Source organism: Anolis carolinensis, unplaced genomic scaffold (genome assembly GCF_035594765.1).
Source record: "Anolis carolinensis isolate JA03-04 unplaced genomic scaffold, rAnoCar3.1.pri scaffold_7, whole genome shotgun sequence".
NCBI classification, from domain to species: domain Eukaryota; kingdom Metazoa; phylum Chordata; class Lepidosauria; order Squamata; family Dactyloidae; genus Anolis; species Anolis carolinensis.
The window spans coordinates 15,831,011-15,846,186 of record NW_026943818.1 but is presented as its reverse complement, the minus strand read 5'-3'; the positions used below and the strand labels follow the sequence as shown (position 1 = coordinate 15,846,186).

Below are 15,176 nucleotides of genomic sequence, written 5' to 3'. Positions count from 1 at the left end.
GCTGCCAGCCGTGACTCAGCAGGGACACAGCGCTGCAAGGCCGATCACAGATAAAAGTTGGACCGAAGATCGGGACAAAGAAGTGTGGGATGCAACGCCATAAATTACAAATTGGCACGAGGAGGGAGTCAGGCTGGGAAAGGAATCTTTTTTGGAAAATATGGGAGAAAGGTATAGAATATACTGAAGGACAAGGGAGCAAATCTGCAGTGGAAACAGGAAGGCTTGGGAAACAATATATTAAACAGTTGGGTCTCCACCCCTCCCGCCATCTGTCTCTCCATCCCTCCATCCATCATCTGTCCATCTCTCTCTCTACTTATCCATCCATCCATCCCTCCATCTCCATCTTTCTACTTACCAATCCATCCATCCATCCATCCCTCCATCATCTGTCCATTTCTCTTTCTACCTATCCATCTATCCATCCATCCATCTATCCATCCATCCATCTATCCCTCCATCCATCCCTCCATCATCTGTCCATCTCTCTCTCTACCTATCCATCCATCCCTCCATCATCTGTCCATCTCTCTCTCTACCTATCCATCCATCCCTCCATCCATCCCTCCATCTCCATCTTTCTACTTACCAATCCATCCATCCATCCCTCCATCATCTGTCCATCTCTCTACCTATCCATCCATCCATCCATCCATCATTTGTCCATCTCTCTACCTAACTATCCATCCATCTATCCATCTATCCCTCCATCTCCATCTTTCTACTTACCAATCCATCCATCATCTGTCCATCTCTCTCTCTACCTACCCATCCCTCCATCTTTCTCTCCATCTCCGTCTCTCTACTTATCCATCTATCATCCTTCCATCTCCATCTCTACCTATGCACCCATCCCTCCATCATCTGTCCATCTCTCTCTCTACCTATCCATCTATCCCTCCATCCATCCCTCCATCTCCATCTTTCTACTTACCAATCCATCCCTCCATCATCTGTCCATCTCTCTCTCTACCTATCCATCCATCCATCCATCATCTGTCCATCTCTCTACCTAACTATCCCTCCATCCATCCCTCCATCTCCATCTTTCTACTTACCAATCCATCCATCATCTGTCCATCTCCCTCTCTACCTACCCATCCCTCCATCTCCGTCTCTCTACTTATCCATCTATCATCCTTCCATCTCCATCTCTACCTATGCACCCATCCCTCCATCCATCCCTCCATCATCTGTCCATCTCTCTCTCTCTCTCTACCTATCCATCTCTCCATCCCTCCCTCTTTCTCCCCCCCCCTTGCCCTTGGGGGTCACTCGCAGCCCGTGCGGCCAGGGCCTCCGTCGGGAGGGATCTGCTGCCAGGCGGCCCAGGAAGCCCAAGAACACCTCGCTCCTTCCATGTGAGCACTTACGGGATTAGCTTGGGCTCAACCAGGAGCCTTGGCAGCCAGACCAGTCCCTGCAGGAGACCAGGCTGCCGCCGGCCAATTCCCAGAGCTGGACGGGGCCCCAACGGCCATCCAGTCCACCCCGTTTGGCCACCACCCAAGCCCTCCCCGCAGAGGGCCAGGAGGCAGGTGCAGGGAAGGCACGGCCGGAGTCCAGCGCCCGGGCCTTTGGCAAACACGTCTCGGCCTCTCGTCCAAACAAAGGCTTCATTAATTATCGGGTCTAGCAATCATAAGAAGAGCATTGGCCTCCGAATGAGAGCCAAGCCCAAAGCAGATCAGGCTGCAAAGGAAGAGGAGGAGTATGGGCAGCTCTGGGTGCCGCTTGGGATCGCATTGGCCTTTTTCGCTGCCACCGGGTCGCACTCATCCTATCTTTGCATTTCACTTTTTGTGGTTCCAGGAGACTCAGGTTGAAGTGATGGAAACAGGCCCAGGACAGAACCCGTTCTTCTCCAGGACAAAGAGGAGGAGCCATTGCTCTTCATGTAAGCGCTTTGAGTCTCCTTGCAGAGAGAAAAGCAGAGTATAAACATGAAGCCAGAAAATGTTAAATTGCCTCTGTGTCTGTCTATATATGTCGTATGTCTAATGGCATTGAACGTTTGCCATGTCTATGTGCATTGTGATCCGCCCTGAGTCCCCTTCGGGGTAAGAAAGAAGGGCAGAATATAAATACTGTAAATAATAATAATAATAATAATAATAACAACATGCCCTGGCAGAATATGTAAAGCAAGGTGAAGAACCTGCTTTGATTGAAGTCAAAAATCAGAAACTCCTCAAAGCACAGCAGACAAAAAAATCAGTACAAGAAAACTGCACTACAAACTAGAGCAGAATCAGTACAAGAAAACCGCACTACAAACTAGAGCTGACAGCTGGCACCATAAAACATTGCATGGACAGTTCCTTGACAAAATTGAAGGAAAAGCTGACAAGAAGAAGACCTGGCTCTGGCTCACGAATGGGACCCTGAAGAAGGAGACAGAAGGCCTGATCCTTGCAGCCCAGGAGCAAGCCATCAGAACAAAGGCAATTCAGGCCAAGATCGAAAAATCAGCTGATGACCCAAAATGCAGACTGTGCAAGGAAACCGACAAAACCATGGAACATATCCTCAGCTGCTGTAAGAAAATTGCACAGACAGACTACAAACAGAGGCACAACCATGTGGCCCAAAGGATCCATTGGAACTTATGCCTCACTGGTGGGATCACAAACCTGCAAGGGTTAGGCCACGTGGCACAAAGGCAGCCCAACAATCCCGGTTAGGCCGCCTTGCCTTCGGGGCCCGGGGTTTCGCCCGGTTTGTGTGCCTATCCTAGTCGTGACCTGGCTGGGCCGTGGCGCTGCTCATTATTGGAACCCTTTCCAAGCCCTCCAATCTGGGTTTCCATCTCAAAATCCACGCAGGCAGAACAAGGGTTGTTTTCGTACGGGTGGCTGCGTTGCCTTGACTCGTTGCTAAGGAAGAAAGAGGCTTTTTCCTGATTGCGGGGCCTTCAAGCGCGGCCTTGCCTTCCCATCTCTCCGCTTTCGTTTGGCTTCATGCAAATCCCCTCCATTCTCTCGAAACGGGATGCAAACCAAGCCAGGTCGAGCTGAGCAATTAAAAGAAACAGATGGGAGCGTTTAATGGTCCCAGTAAGGGTCAAAGAGGGAGACCAATGGCCCCAGTTGGCATCAGAGCTACCTGAGTTAACCTACTCATTTAATTCAGATCGATATGTAATCTCTAGATTCTATATATACAAGTCAAAGCATGTGTGTTGGTGGGTTGGTACATACCTATACACAGCTAGAGGCATGTTTGCTGCACTAATATATTCCCAGAGACCGGGAACTGATCCTTTCAATCTATAGACTGAGCAATGCCTATATTAATCCATAGAGACCAATAGCTGATCCTTTCTATCTCTAGACTGCCCTCTTGTGGCTCCAACTGAGCATTGCATACATTAATTCCCTGGACTCCAATAGCTGATCCTTTCTATCTATAGACTGAGCATGGCATGTATTCTTCCCTAGACTCCAATAGCTGATCCTTTCTATCTATAGACTGCCCCCTTGTGGCTGCACCTGAGCATTGCATACAAGGAAGAGCTTTTGCAAAGGGAACAGGTTTCATCCATTTCTTGGCACACATTCATTCACACATATGTATATATAGGCACCCGTGATTCATGATCCCAAGCCGTGTTTTTCTTTCATGGAAGTGTTGCCTTGGCAACCCTCTCTGCTAACATGCCGAGAAATGGGAAAGGGAGCCAAACCAGTAGGTCTTTATTGAACGGGGGCAGGAACCGGGAAACGAAGGCTTTAGTCCGAACTTTAAAGAAGCCACCCAGGGTTCGTTCCAAACAGGATTAAATATGCAGCAGGTCGAGAGAGCAACCCGAAGGAGCTTCCACAAAGCTGCGTCTACATCAGGCATGGGCAAACTTGGGCGAGATACATAAACCCAACACCTCCCGACAAAGGATTCCCCCCAGGCAGGGAGCAGCCAGGCTTTGAAGCTGCAAGGCTAATCTATAGCTAATCCAGAACTGGACTCTGCTTTTTCCCAAGGACCGGGCTCTCTTTATCACGGACTCAGGGCTTCCTGTCCCAGCCTTGGCGGGTCCGGCCCGGCCGCCTTTCCCAAACAATGCCGTATTGTTTGTTGCGGGATCGGGAGAGAACTCTTTCCAAAGCTCGGCCCGTTAACGGGTTCTGCCCAGTTCCTGCGGCGATTGATTTACAGTTTGTTTGGAACCGGCTCTAAAGTCTCCAGGCGGCAATTTTTTTGTTCCCAGGTTGCAAATGTCCTTTCCTAATTGGCTCTATCCTAAACACATGGAAAAAGTGTATTCAACTGCATATCTATATATATAAAAGAGTAGTGACATCTCGGCCTAGGACAAAACAACAAAACTAACACCCCAGAAACACTAAACTTGGCAGCACAACCCCTCATCCATGCCTCTACGTTCATACAACAAAAAGACAAATAAAGTCCTAATTAGAGGGAGAGGAATAATTGTTTTTATCCAATTGCTGCCAGTTAGAAGGCACTTGGTCTCCTAGCAACCCACTCAGCCCAGGGGACAGGCAGAGTTAGGCCTCACTTAGGCCTCTTCCACACTGTCTATAAAATACAGATTATCTGATTTGAACTGGATTATATGGTAGTGTAGACTCAAGGCCTTCCACACAGCTATTTATTTATTATCTTATTTATATTTATTTATAATCTTCTATTATCTGCTTTGAACTGGATTATCTTGACTCCACACTGCCATATAATCCACTTCAGTGTGCAGTCGGACACAACTGGACTTAACGTCAAGGGAAAACCTTGACCCTTTACCTTAACTACCACCAATTCCTCAATACTTTATTTCCCAGACCACCACACTTCGCCACAGCAACACGTGGTCGGGCGCAGCTAGTATATATCAATATATATAAAAGAGTGATGGAATCCTGCCGACCGACAAAACAACAAAACTAAACACCGCACAACCTCAAAAATTGACAGCACAACCCCTCATCCATGCCTCTAGGTTGATACAACAAAAAGAAAAGAAAAATAAAGTCCTAATTAGAGGGAGAGCAATAATTGTTTTTATCCAATTGCTGCCAGTTAGAAGGCTAAGCTCTGCCCACTTGGTTTCCTAGCAACCCACTCAGCCCAGGGGACAGGCAAAGTTAGGCCTCACTTAGGCCTCTTCCACACTGCCTATAAAATACAGACACAAACAGACAATGCCACAGCAACGCGTGGCCGGGCACAGCTAGTATATATATAAAATTATTCTGTTGTTGTATTTCATTGAGTACTAGCTTGGGGACCCGGCGGTGCCCAGATTCTTTGAAGAAGGCATGGTTTGTTTTGGGATACGAGGTAATATCACTTAAGTTTGATCCAGATCCATTGCTGGATGGATAAGGGTGAACTACAACTCTGATCTGATGGAAATCTGGGAAATCCTCATTTGCTTTTTGTTGCTCAAATGATCAGACACGCACCGCTGCGCTTTCATTTTTAATAGATTCTTCTTTTTACAATATATCTCTTCATTTGCATATATATCCGCGGCATATATCACATCCTCTCTTTTATTTTCAATACCGCGCCGAAACCAAACAGAAATAAATCGAAAGGGGCGGCTCTTCCCGTAAAAAAATGTCAAACCAAATGTGATTCGTGCCAAAACGACGTTTTCCAAAACGACGGATCAAAAAAGAAAATAAACCCGGAAAAAATGTTGAGCAACAGAAGCGGGCGGGAGAGAACAGTGATTGTGGTTCCTTCATCGAGCAGATATAGATCATATCGTCGAAGGCTTTCATGGCCGGAATCACCGGCGGTTAGGGATTGTGGGAGTTGGAGTCCCAAACACCCAAACAGGCCTGGTTTAGCCAATCTGCGTCTCGCCTCTAAAACTCTGCAGTAAACTCAGTCCAGCCCTTCTTCTGCTGCTTCTTCTTCTTGCAATTCTTCCAAGGAGGAGGAATAGGAAGAGCAACCCAGGAACAAAGGCTTTCGTCCGACCAGGAAAGCACGTGCGGAGGAGTCAAGAGGAAGGCCTGGGAGCACCCGTGTGCCTGGCCATGCGTCACGCCAAAACCCAGGAGGGAAGCCAGGACGCGGCTGGAGTCCTGAAGGTTTGAAGGCAGGAGAAGGGAAGGGCACTCGGGCAAGTCTCACAGCACTTGCAATGACAACGATGACGTTGCTTTCTTCTTTCCCGGGAATACCGTGCCGTCCAAAAATGAAGGCTTCCAGACACCCAGGAAAGCTCGCGCGGAGGGTCGGGAGGAAGGCCTGGGAGTACCCATTTGCCTGGCCATGCGTCACACCAAAGCCCAGGAGGAGGGAAGCCAGGAGTCCTGAGGGTTTGAAGGCAGAAGGGAAAGGCGCTCAGATGGGTCCCGCAAGACTTGCAATAATGACAACGGGACTTTCTTCGTTCCCGAGAATCCCGTGCCACCCAACAAGAGACTTCCGCGAGCCTTCGAAAACGAAACAGTATCCTTCCTGTATTGTCGAAGGCTTTCATGGCCGAAATCACCGGCGGTTAGGAATTGTGGGAGTTGGAGTCCCAAACACCCGGAGGGCCAAATGATGGCCCAGGCCTGGTTTAGCCAATCTGTGTCTCGCCTCTGAAACTCTGCGGTAAACTCAGTCCAGCCCTTCTTCTGCTTCTTCTTGCAATTCTTCCGACGACAAGGAGGAATGGGAAGAGCAACCCAGGAACAAAGGCTTTTGCCCGACCAGGAAACCCATGCACCTGGCCATGCGTCACGCCAAAGCCCAGGAGGAGGGAAGCCAGGACACGGCGGGATTCCTGAAGTTTTGAAGACAGAAGGGAAAGGCGCTCAGACGGGTCCCGCAAGACTTGCAATAACGACAACGGGACTTTCTTCGTTCCCGGGAATCCCGTGGCACCCAACAAGAGACTTCTGCGAGCCTTCGAAAATGAAACAGTAGCCTTCCTGTATTGTCGAAGGCTTTCATGGCCGAAATCACTGGGTTGCTGGGAGTCTTTTGGGCTGGAACATGGCTATACAGCCCCAAAGACTCACAGCAACCCAGCAACACAGAATCCTGCTGATTCCTATCTCAAGAGCCGTGCTTCTTCCAGCATCGAACATTCAATTCCTTCCTATCCACTGACGGCTGAACTGAGCTCTGGCGTGGGACGGTCCATGAGGTCACAAAGAGTCGGAAGCGACAGAATGAATTAACAACAAAAACAAGGCCCGATCGGATTGTGTAGCCTTCTCTCTCGGCTTCGGCAGGTTCGTAGAAAACTCCTCCTTCAGGGAGTTTGGCAGAAGAAACATGGCCAGCAATCCCTTTCGACTTCAGAAGAAGCAGTTGCGAATTATTGTTCCGGGAAGCCAAGCGGGACGAACGGCTGAGCGCTTGCAATCGAGTTCAAGTCGGAGCCCAGTCCGGACACAGACGGGCTTCCGCCTTCCCCTGAGACGGAGCTCCTCGGCTTCCGCACACGTCCGAAAAAACGTACGACGAGAAACAAGTCCTGACCATGTACTGTTGTTGACTCGCGCTTCTGCACACGTCCGAAAAAACGTACGTTTTCTTTCCAGGCTGCAAGTGTTGAAATTGGATGGAGACGAAAGTGATGGGACGCCAAAAAAAGGAAAAAGGAAGACGGCAAGTTTTTGGTCTCAGCCGCAACCCCACCAATCCTTCCTCCGTCGCCTCCGGCCACGGAAGACGCTTCGGGCGGATACGTTTGGGTTTCTGGGTCCGGCATCCACACCCCCAAGGCGGGAAAGAGGCCCCGTTCGTTCCCCATCGTCCTCCTGGCCGGGACTCCCCGGGAGAGAAACCGTCCGACGGAGACTAAACGTTCCAAGGGCCGGTCGATTTGTTGGGGTAGTTAATGGCAAGGCTGATCGCGGCAATGTTTTGCAGGGCCTGCGTGCGGGGAGAAAAGAGAGGGAGAGAAAGAAAGAACGGGAAAGGAGATCAACGTGGAAGGGACGGTCCACAATCTTCATGTATCACTGCACTCACGGAAGTCCACAAGCACACTTCTCTATTGGAGTCCTAATAGCAACATGCATCCACCTCCACTCAAGTCTGGGCACATACATGCATCCACCTCCACTCAGGTCTGGACACATACATGCATCCACTTCCACTGAACTCTGGACACATACATGCATCCACCTCCACTGAACTCTGGGCACATACATGCATCCAATTCCACCTCCACTCTGGACACATACATGCATCCACTCCACTGAACTCTGGGCACATACATGCATCCACCTCCACTCAGGTCTGGACACATACATGCATCCACCTCCACTGAAGTCTGGGTACATACATACATCCACCTCCACTCAGGTCTGGACACATACATGCATCCACTTCCACTGAACTCTGGGCACATACATACATCCACCTCCACTGAAGTCTGGGCACATACATGCATCCAATTCCACCTCCACTCTGGACACATACATGCATCCACCTCAACACAGAGACGCTACATCCTATCTGTAATAAATGTGCCTGGATGGTGAATTAATACAAGATGTTTATGAGTAAACAAGATCTGCTATTTTTCAAATCATGCTTTTTTTATCTCTGAGTGCATCTTTTAAACTAAAAGGTTTTTTAAAGGGAGCGTCTATGTTTTGGGCAAGGACAACTGCAATTACAATTTTAAAGAAACAACCATCCTCTGCTAGCCCAATATATTTTTGTCCTTGGCAGTTCAAAGACATGGCTCTTCAGTCTAACAACACAGTTACATGAAACCTTATGAATATCACTCCAGTCCTGGAAGTGACAACAATGTGGATCTGGCCCTCGCACGCTATTATCCAAGGCTATATCCTCTCCCAAAAAAGGGAACGGCCTAAAGCCCGGCCCCTAAAAAAGGGGCCGGGCTGTGGCGCAGGCTGTTGAGCAGCTGCAATAAATCACTCTGACCATGAGGTCATGAGTTCGAGGCACCCGTCAATTAAAAATAAAAAAATAGCCCCTGCTCGTTGCTGACCTAGCAACCCGAAAGATAGTTGCATCTATCAAGTAGGAAATAAGGTACCACTTATAAAAAAGTGGGGAGGCAAGTTTAACTAATTTACAAGGTTGGAATGAGGAAGTGCCGTCAGAGTGGATGATGAAGCAGCTGCTCCCCCCTGTGGCCAGAATCGAACATCCCTTCAGGAGAAGGTTAAATGGCCTCTGCGTCTGTCTCTGTCTGTTTGATGTGTTTATGGGCATTGAATGTTTGCCCTGTGTGTGTAGATCATGTGATCCGCCCTGAGTCCCCTTCGGGGTGAGAAAGAAGGGCAGAATATAAACATTGTAGATAAATAATAAATACAGTAGAGTCTCACTCATCCAAGCCTCACTTATCCAAGCCTCTGGATAATCCAAGCCATTTTTGTAGTCAATGTTTTCAATATATCGTCATATTTGGTGCTAAATTCGTAAATACAGTCATTACAACATAACATTACTGCGTGCTGAACTACTTTTTCTGTCAAATTTGTTGTATAACATGATGTTTTGATGTTTAATTTGTAAAATCATCACCTAATTGGATGTTTCATAGGCTCCTTATTATCCAAGATATTCGCTTATCCAAGCTTCTGCCAGCCCGTTTAGCTTGGATAAGTGAGACTCTACTGTAATAATAAAGCAACGGCTGGGCTGGCGTGTTACCTGTGCGGTGCAGTGGTGGAGGTGGTCGTCCGTGTTTAAGGCAAGCAAGTAGTCCTGCAGGGAGCCCAGGTCCTGGAAGCGGAAGCGGGGAAACGTCACGGGAGACCCAGCAAGAGAAAACACGGGGAGGAAGGGGACGGGGAATGGAGGTTTGTAACTCCGGGATGCCTATCCAAAGGCAAGAAGCAGCGCCCGAGAGAACGGGGCGAAGGCACGAAGGCCATGGCGGGGTACGATGCTGCGCCCCCCCCGATCTGAGCCCCCGGGAGAGGCAGCCCGTACGTACACAAAAGGCATGACCACCACGAGGACTTACGCGGGCTTTGCTCTCGGCCACGAAGAAGAGCTCGGTCAGGGCCCGGTGGAGCGGGAGGAGGAGGCCCGGCTTGGACGCCTCGTGACGGAGGCCGCTCTCCAGGCAGCCAAACAGCCGCCACAGCGGGCGCAGCAAGGCCAGGTCGCAGTCCCTGCACCCGGACAAGGAGGAGGAGGAATCGTAAGGTCAGTATCTGATAGGAAGGACGTATTCGGAACTCCACCAGACTACGCTACAGCAACACGTGGCCGGGCACGGCTTGTTACAATATAATAAATATAATTGTAATAAAATCAAATAATTATAATAATAAAAATTATAATAAAATAATTATAATAATAAAAGACGACAATAAAATGATTATAATAAAATGATTATAATAAAATAAATATAATTGTAATAAAATCAAATAATTATAATAATAAAATTATAATAAAATAATTATAATAATAAAAGACGACAATAAAATGATTATAATAAAATAATTATAATAAAATAAAATAAATATAATTGTAACAAAATCAAATAATTATAATAATAAAAATTATAATAAAATAATTATAATAAAAGATTACAATAAAATGATTGTAATAAAATAAGTATAGTAAAATAAAATAAGTATAATAAAATAAAATAAGTACAATAATAATAAAATAAATAATTATAATGATAAAATGATTACAATAAAATGAGTATAATAATTATAATAAAATAAAATAAGTATAATAAAATAAAATAAGTATAATAATAATTAGAATAAAATAAATAATTATAATGATAAAATTATAATAAAATAATTATTATAATAAAATGATTGTAATAAAATGATTATAATAAAATGAAATAATTATAATGAAGTAAAATAATTATAATAAAATAAATAATTATAATAATAAAATTATAATAAAATAATTATTATAATAAAATGATTATAATATAATAAATATAATAAAATGATTATAATAAAATGAAATAATTATAATGAAATAATTATAATAAAATCATTCTAATAAAATAATTATAATACTTATAATATAATAATATTATAAAATACGTGTTGTACAATATTGTATTATTATATTTACATCCTGCCCGTCTCACCCCGAGGGATCTCAGCGCGGCCTTGTAAATAGGCAGCCGTTCGGTGCTAGAAACATGCATACGACAACGTGAACGGTTACATGAATTCATGTTGTGCCCCGCTCACCCGCGGCCGCAGCGCTGGACGATGCGTAGGAGCAAGTGGAGGGCCTTGAGGCGCTGGTGCCCCGTCTGCCGGCAGGCCACGCCCACCTGCCACGCCCAGACTTCGCCCAGCGGGATGTGCGGGACCGCCCTCTCCTCCGACAGCATCTGCTTCAGGATCTCAAAGCCTGCAACGCAACACACACACACACACGCGTGGCCGTTGGCAAAGCCGCCCCAGTGCGCTGAGCCAAAGGGGTCGTGGAGCAGCTACCAAGGCCAACACGATCCTAAGACAGGTTTACCTTTCTTTTTATCAAGTTTAAATCAAAATGGTCAGTAAGTAAATGGTACCAATATATGGTGGAACAAATGGAATTTGAAATTATGAATGTGAAACTAAACGTTGTAAAAACTAATGAAAATAGAACAAGAGAAATGGAAGAAAGAAGGACAAGGGTAAAGAACTATGTCATGAATCAATCTGGAAATCAAGCCATAAGAAATAAGATACAAATGTTATCTAGTATATAAGGATGAAAATAGATAAAGGTAAAGATATAAAGATTGTCTCACAAAGAAATTAATATGTAAAAGGAAAACAATCCTCGTGTTGGTGGTGGGAATTGTAAATGTTTTGTTTGTCTATGGTATGTATTTTTTGTATTTAAAAAAATAAAAATTTGTATTTAAAAAAAACCAAAACCGATCCTAAGACAGGCTTTGGCCCTCCCGACAGATGACCCTGCAGCATCTGCTTAATAATAATAATAATGATGATGATGATGATGTAACTATAGAGTCCTAGAGTTGGAAGGGACCCCGGGGGGGCCATCTAGTCCAACCTGCTTCGGCCAGGCTAGGAAAGGGGCAATCAAAGCCCACCCAACAGATGGCCCTCCAGCCTCTGCTTAATAATAATAATAATAATAATAATAATAATAATAATAATAATAATAATGGAAGGATAGAGTCCTAGAGTTGGAAGGGACCCGGGGGGGGGGGCATCTAGTCCAGCCTGCTTGGGCCAGGGCTCACCTGTCTGGAAGCGGCCCAGGTGCCCGGCCGTGACCGTGAACTTGTACCCCCACTCGGTGTTGCTCATGTCGCTGGTGAAGCGGTAGTGCAGGGTGTCTCCTGTCAAGGGGCGAGAGGGAACGGTGCTCATTCGGGGAGGGGCTCCCGGGGCGGCCCCAGCGTGGGGAGGCCCCCAAGGAGGGGCGGCCGCCGTCCTCTACCTGGGAGCTCGAAGTCGGCCCACTTGTGGGGAGGCCCACTGAAGGTGTGCCGGTCGTGGGCAAAGTCCCCGCTGCTGGACACCACCAGCTCGTCGCAGCCCTCCTCCGTGTTGCACTGCGGGTCGAACTTGACCGAGAGGTAGATGGCGCCCGGGATGTGGACCTTGTCCTGACAGAAGAGAGAGAGAGAGAGAGAGAGAGAGAGAGAGAAGGAGGCACGGTTGAGCACAGAACCAACAAGCAAGTCCATATACGAGGGCTATCCACAAAGTAGGTTACGTTTTTGACTTAAAAACGAACAAAGTATAGGAGAAAACATTTACCATATGCAGTTGAAAGCCACACCCAAATACCAGCATGGTCACCATTCAAATCTAGGCCTTCTCACAGTGATGAATGAGCTTGGCAACTCCTTCCCCACAAAACTCTGCCGCTTGCGCCCTCAAAACGTATAGGAGAAAACATTTACCATATGCAGTTGGAAGCCAGACCCAAATGCCACATCTCACGTAGTCGCCATTCAAATCTAAGCACTTCTCATAGCGATGAATGAGCTTGGCAACTCCTTCCCCACTAAATTCTGCCGCTTGCGCCCTCAACCAGCCGGCCACCCCTTTCCGCAGCTACGCAGCGTTGCCAAAACGCTGCATTGAGGACGCAAGTGGCAGAGTTTTGTGGGGAAGGAGTTGCCAAGCTCATTCATCGCTATGGTAAGTGCCTAGATTTGAATGGTGACTATGCTGAGAAGTGGTATTTGGGTCTGGCTTTCAACTGCATATGGTAAATGTTTCCTCCTATATGTTTTGAGGGCGCAAGCGGCAGTTTGGTGGGGAAGGAGTTGCCAAGCTCATTCATTGCTATGGTAAGTGCCTAGATTTGAATGGCGACTCTGTTGAGAAGTGGTATTTGGGTCTGGCTTTCAACTGTTTTCTCCTATACTTTGTTCATTTTTAATTCCAAAACGTAATCTACTTTGTGGATAACTCTCATAGATATAGATCTATGTGATATCCAGAAGATACAAGACTCCTGTTGGATACAAGACTCCTCAGTCTAGAGGATGCAGCCTAGGATCGCCTTGGCCTTTTTCGCGGCCGCATCACACTCTGGGCCCATGTTGGGACCCTGCTAGTGGGGCTCCTGCCGCTCCCTCCTCCGAAGCGGCGGGGCCGGTTACCTCGAAGTTGGTGTTGTTGTTGTAGGGGTGCTGGGACTCCCGCGCCTGGACGGCCACCCCGGGCTCCTCCATGAACTGGCAGGCCGTCAGCGCCATGGTCGACAGCATGCCCTCGTCGCAGCTGCGCAGCACCTTCAGCAGGATCTGCGGGAACAACAACACGCATCACACCATGCATCACACCACAAGTATTAAGGGGTCACAGCATTGGGAAGGTTGAGGACCACCGACCAGTGGCTCTGAATCTGTAGGTCCCCATGTCATGAAATATATGTCGTCATGAAAATACGAATATATGGTTTGAATGAACTGAATGAAAGATGAATGAATGAGAGCTAATAATTCTGGAGACACCGTTCAATATTAAGGCTTGCAATGACTAAGTACCGTATATACTCGAAGATAAGCCGAGTTTTTCAGCCCTTATACAACAAATTTGACAGAAAAAGTAGTTCAATACGCAGTCATGTTATGTTGCAATTACTGTATTTACGAATTTAGCACCAAAATATCACGATATATTGAAATCATTGTTACAATGACAAAAAAGGCTTGGATAATCCAGAAGCTTGGATAAGCGAAGCTTGGATAAGTGAGACTCTACTGTTGTATATTTGTTGTATAACATGATGTTTTGGTGCTTCATTTGTAAAATCATAACCTAATTTGATGTTTAATAGGTTTTTCCTTAATGCCTCCTTATTGTTCAAGATATTCGCTTATCCAAGCCTGTTTAGCTTGGATAAGTGAGACTTTAGTGTGTGTGTGTATGTATCTATATATATAAAAGAGTGATGGCATCGCGGCGACACACAAAACAACAAAACTACAGGCCCCCCAACCTCGAAATTTGACAACACAACCCATCATCCACGCTTCTAGGTTGATACAACAAAAAGAAAAGAAAAATAAAGTCCTAATTTGAGAGAGAGGAATAATTGCTTTTATCCAATTGCTGCCAGTTAGAAGGCTAAGCTCCTCCAACTTGGTCTCCTAGTAACCCAATTAAAAATAATAAAAAACACTAAAAAATTGATACAATAAAATACTATAATAACAGAAAATAACTACAAGAAAATAATAAAATATAATAAATAAAAATATAACTTACAATAAAATTAATTTAAAAATGCAAATAACGTCAAATAAAAATTATACAACAATTTTTAACCAATACCACCACCACTTTGCCACAGCAACGTGTGGCCGGGCACAGCTAGTATATATATATCTATATCTATATATATATAAAAGGGTAATGGAATCACGGCACCGGACAAAACAACTAAACACCCCACAACCTCGAAAATTGACAGCACAACCTCTCATCCATGCCTCTACGTTCATACAACAAAAAGAAACGAAAAATTAAGTCCTAGCCACAGCAACACGTGGCAGGGCACAGCTAGTATATATATCTATCTATATAAAAATGTATTGTGCGTAATTCCCATGGAGTAAACAACAAACCCACTGGACCAAATCACACCAAATTTGGCCACAAAAGACATAAGTCATCCAATCAATCTGCATGCGGCAGCGTGTCAGCAAAAATGGCTAGGCATGTCAGTGCTGACACGCGTGTCATAGGCTGGCCATCAACCCAGAAAGTGTGACAGGCAGCGACGCTCAGTGGTGCGTGGGAAAG

General features: G+C 46.0%; 1 protein-coding gene across 1 annotated transcript in view; it reads right to left on the bottom strand.

Annotated features, from left to right (window-relative positions):
- Window positions 1–5,429: 5,429 nt before the first annotated feature.
- Window positions 5,430–15,176, bottom strand: part of zzef1 (zinc finger ZZ-type and EF-hand domain containing 1) — a 58,095-nt gene continuing 48,348 nt past the window's right edge. Inside the window, exons 49-55 of the mRNA XM_062959730.1 lie at window positions 13,529–13,672; window positions 12,352–12,520; window positions 12,152–12,250; window positions 11,136–11,301; window positions 9,929–10,079; window positions 9,613–9,684; window positions 5,430–7,848 (exon numbers count right to left, since the gene is read on the bottom strand). Of these exons, the coding sequence (XP_062815800.1) occupies window positions 7,774–7,848; window positions 9,613–9,684; window positions 9,929–10,079; window positions 11,136–11,301; window positions 12,152–12,250; window positions 12,352–12,520; window positions 13,529–13,672 (876 nt within the window). The 3' untranslated portion in view covers window positions 5,430–7,773. The remainder of the gene's footprint in view (window positions 7,849–9,612; window positions 9,685–9,928; window positions 10,080–11,135; window positions 11,302–12,151; window positions 12,251–12,351; window positions 12,521–13,528; window positions 13,673–15,176) is intronic.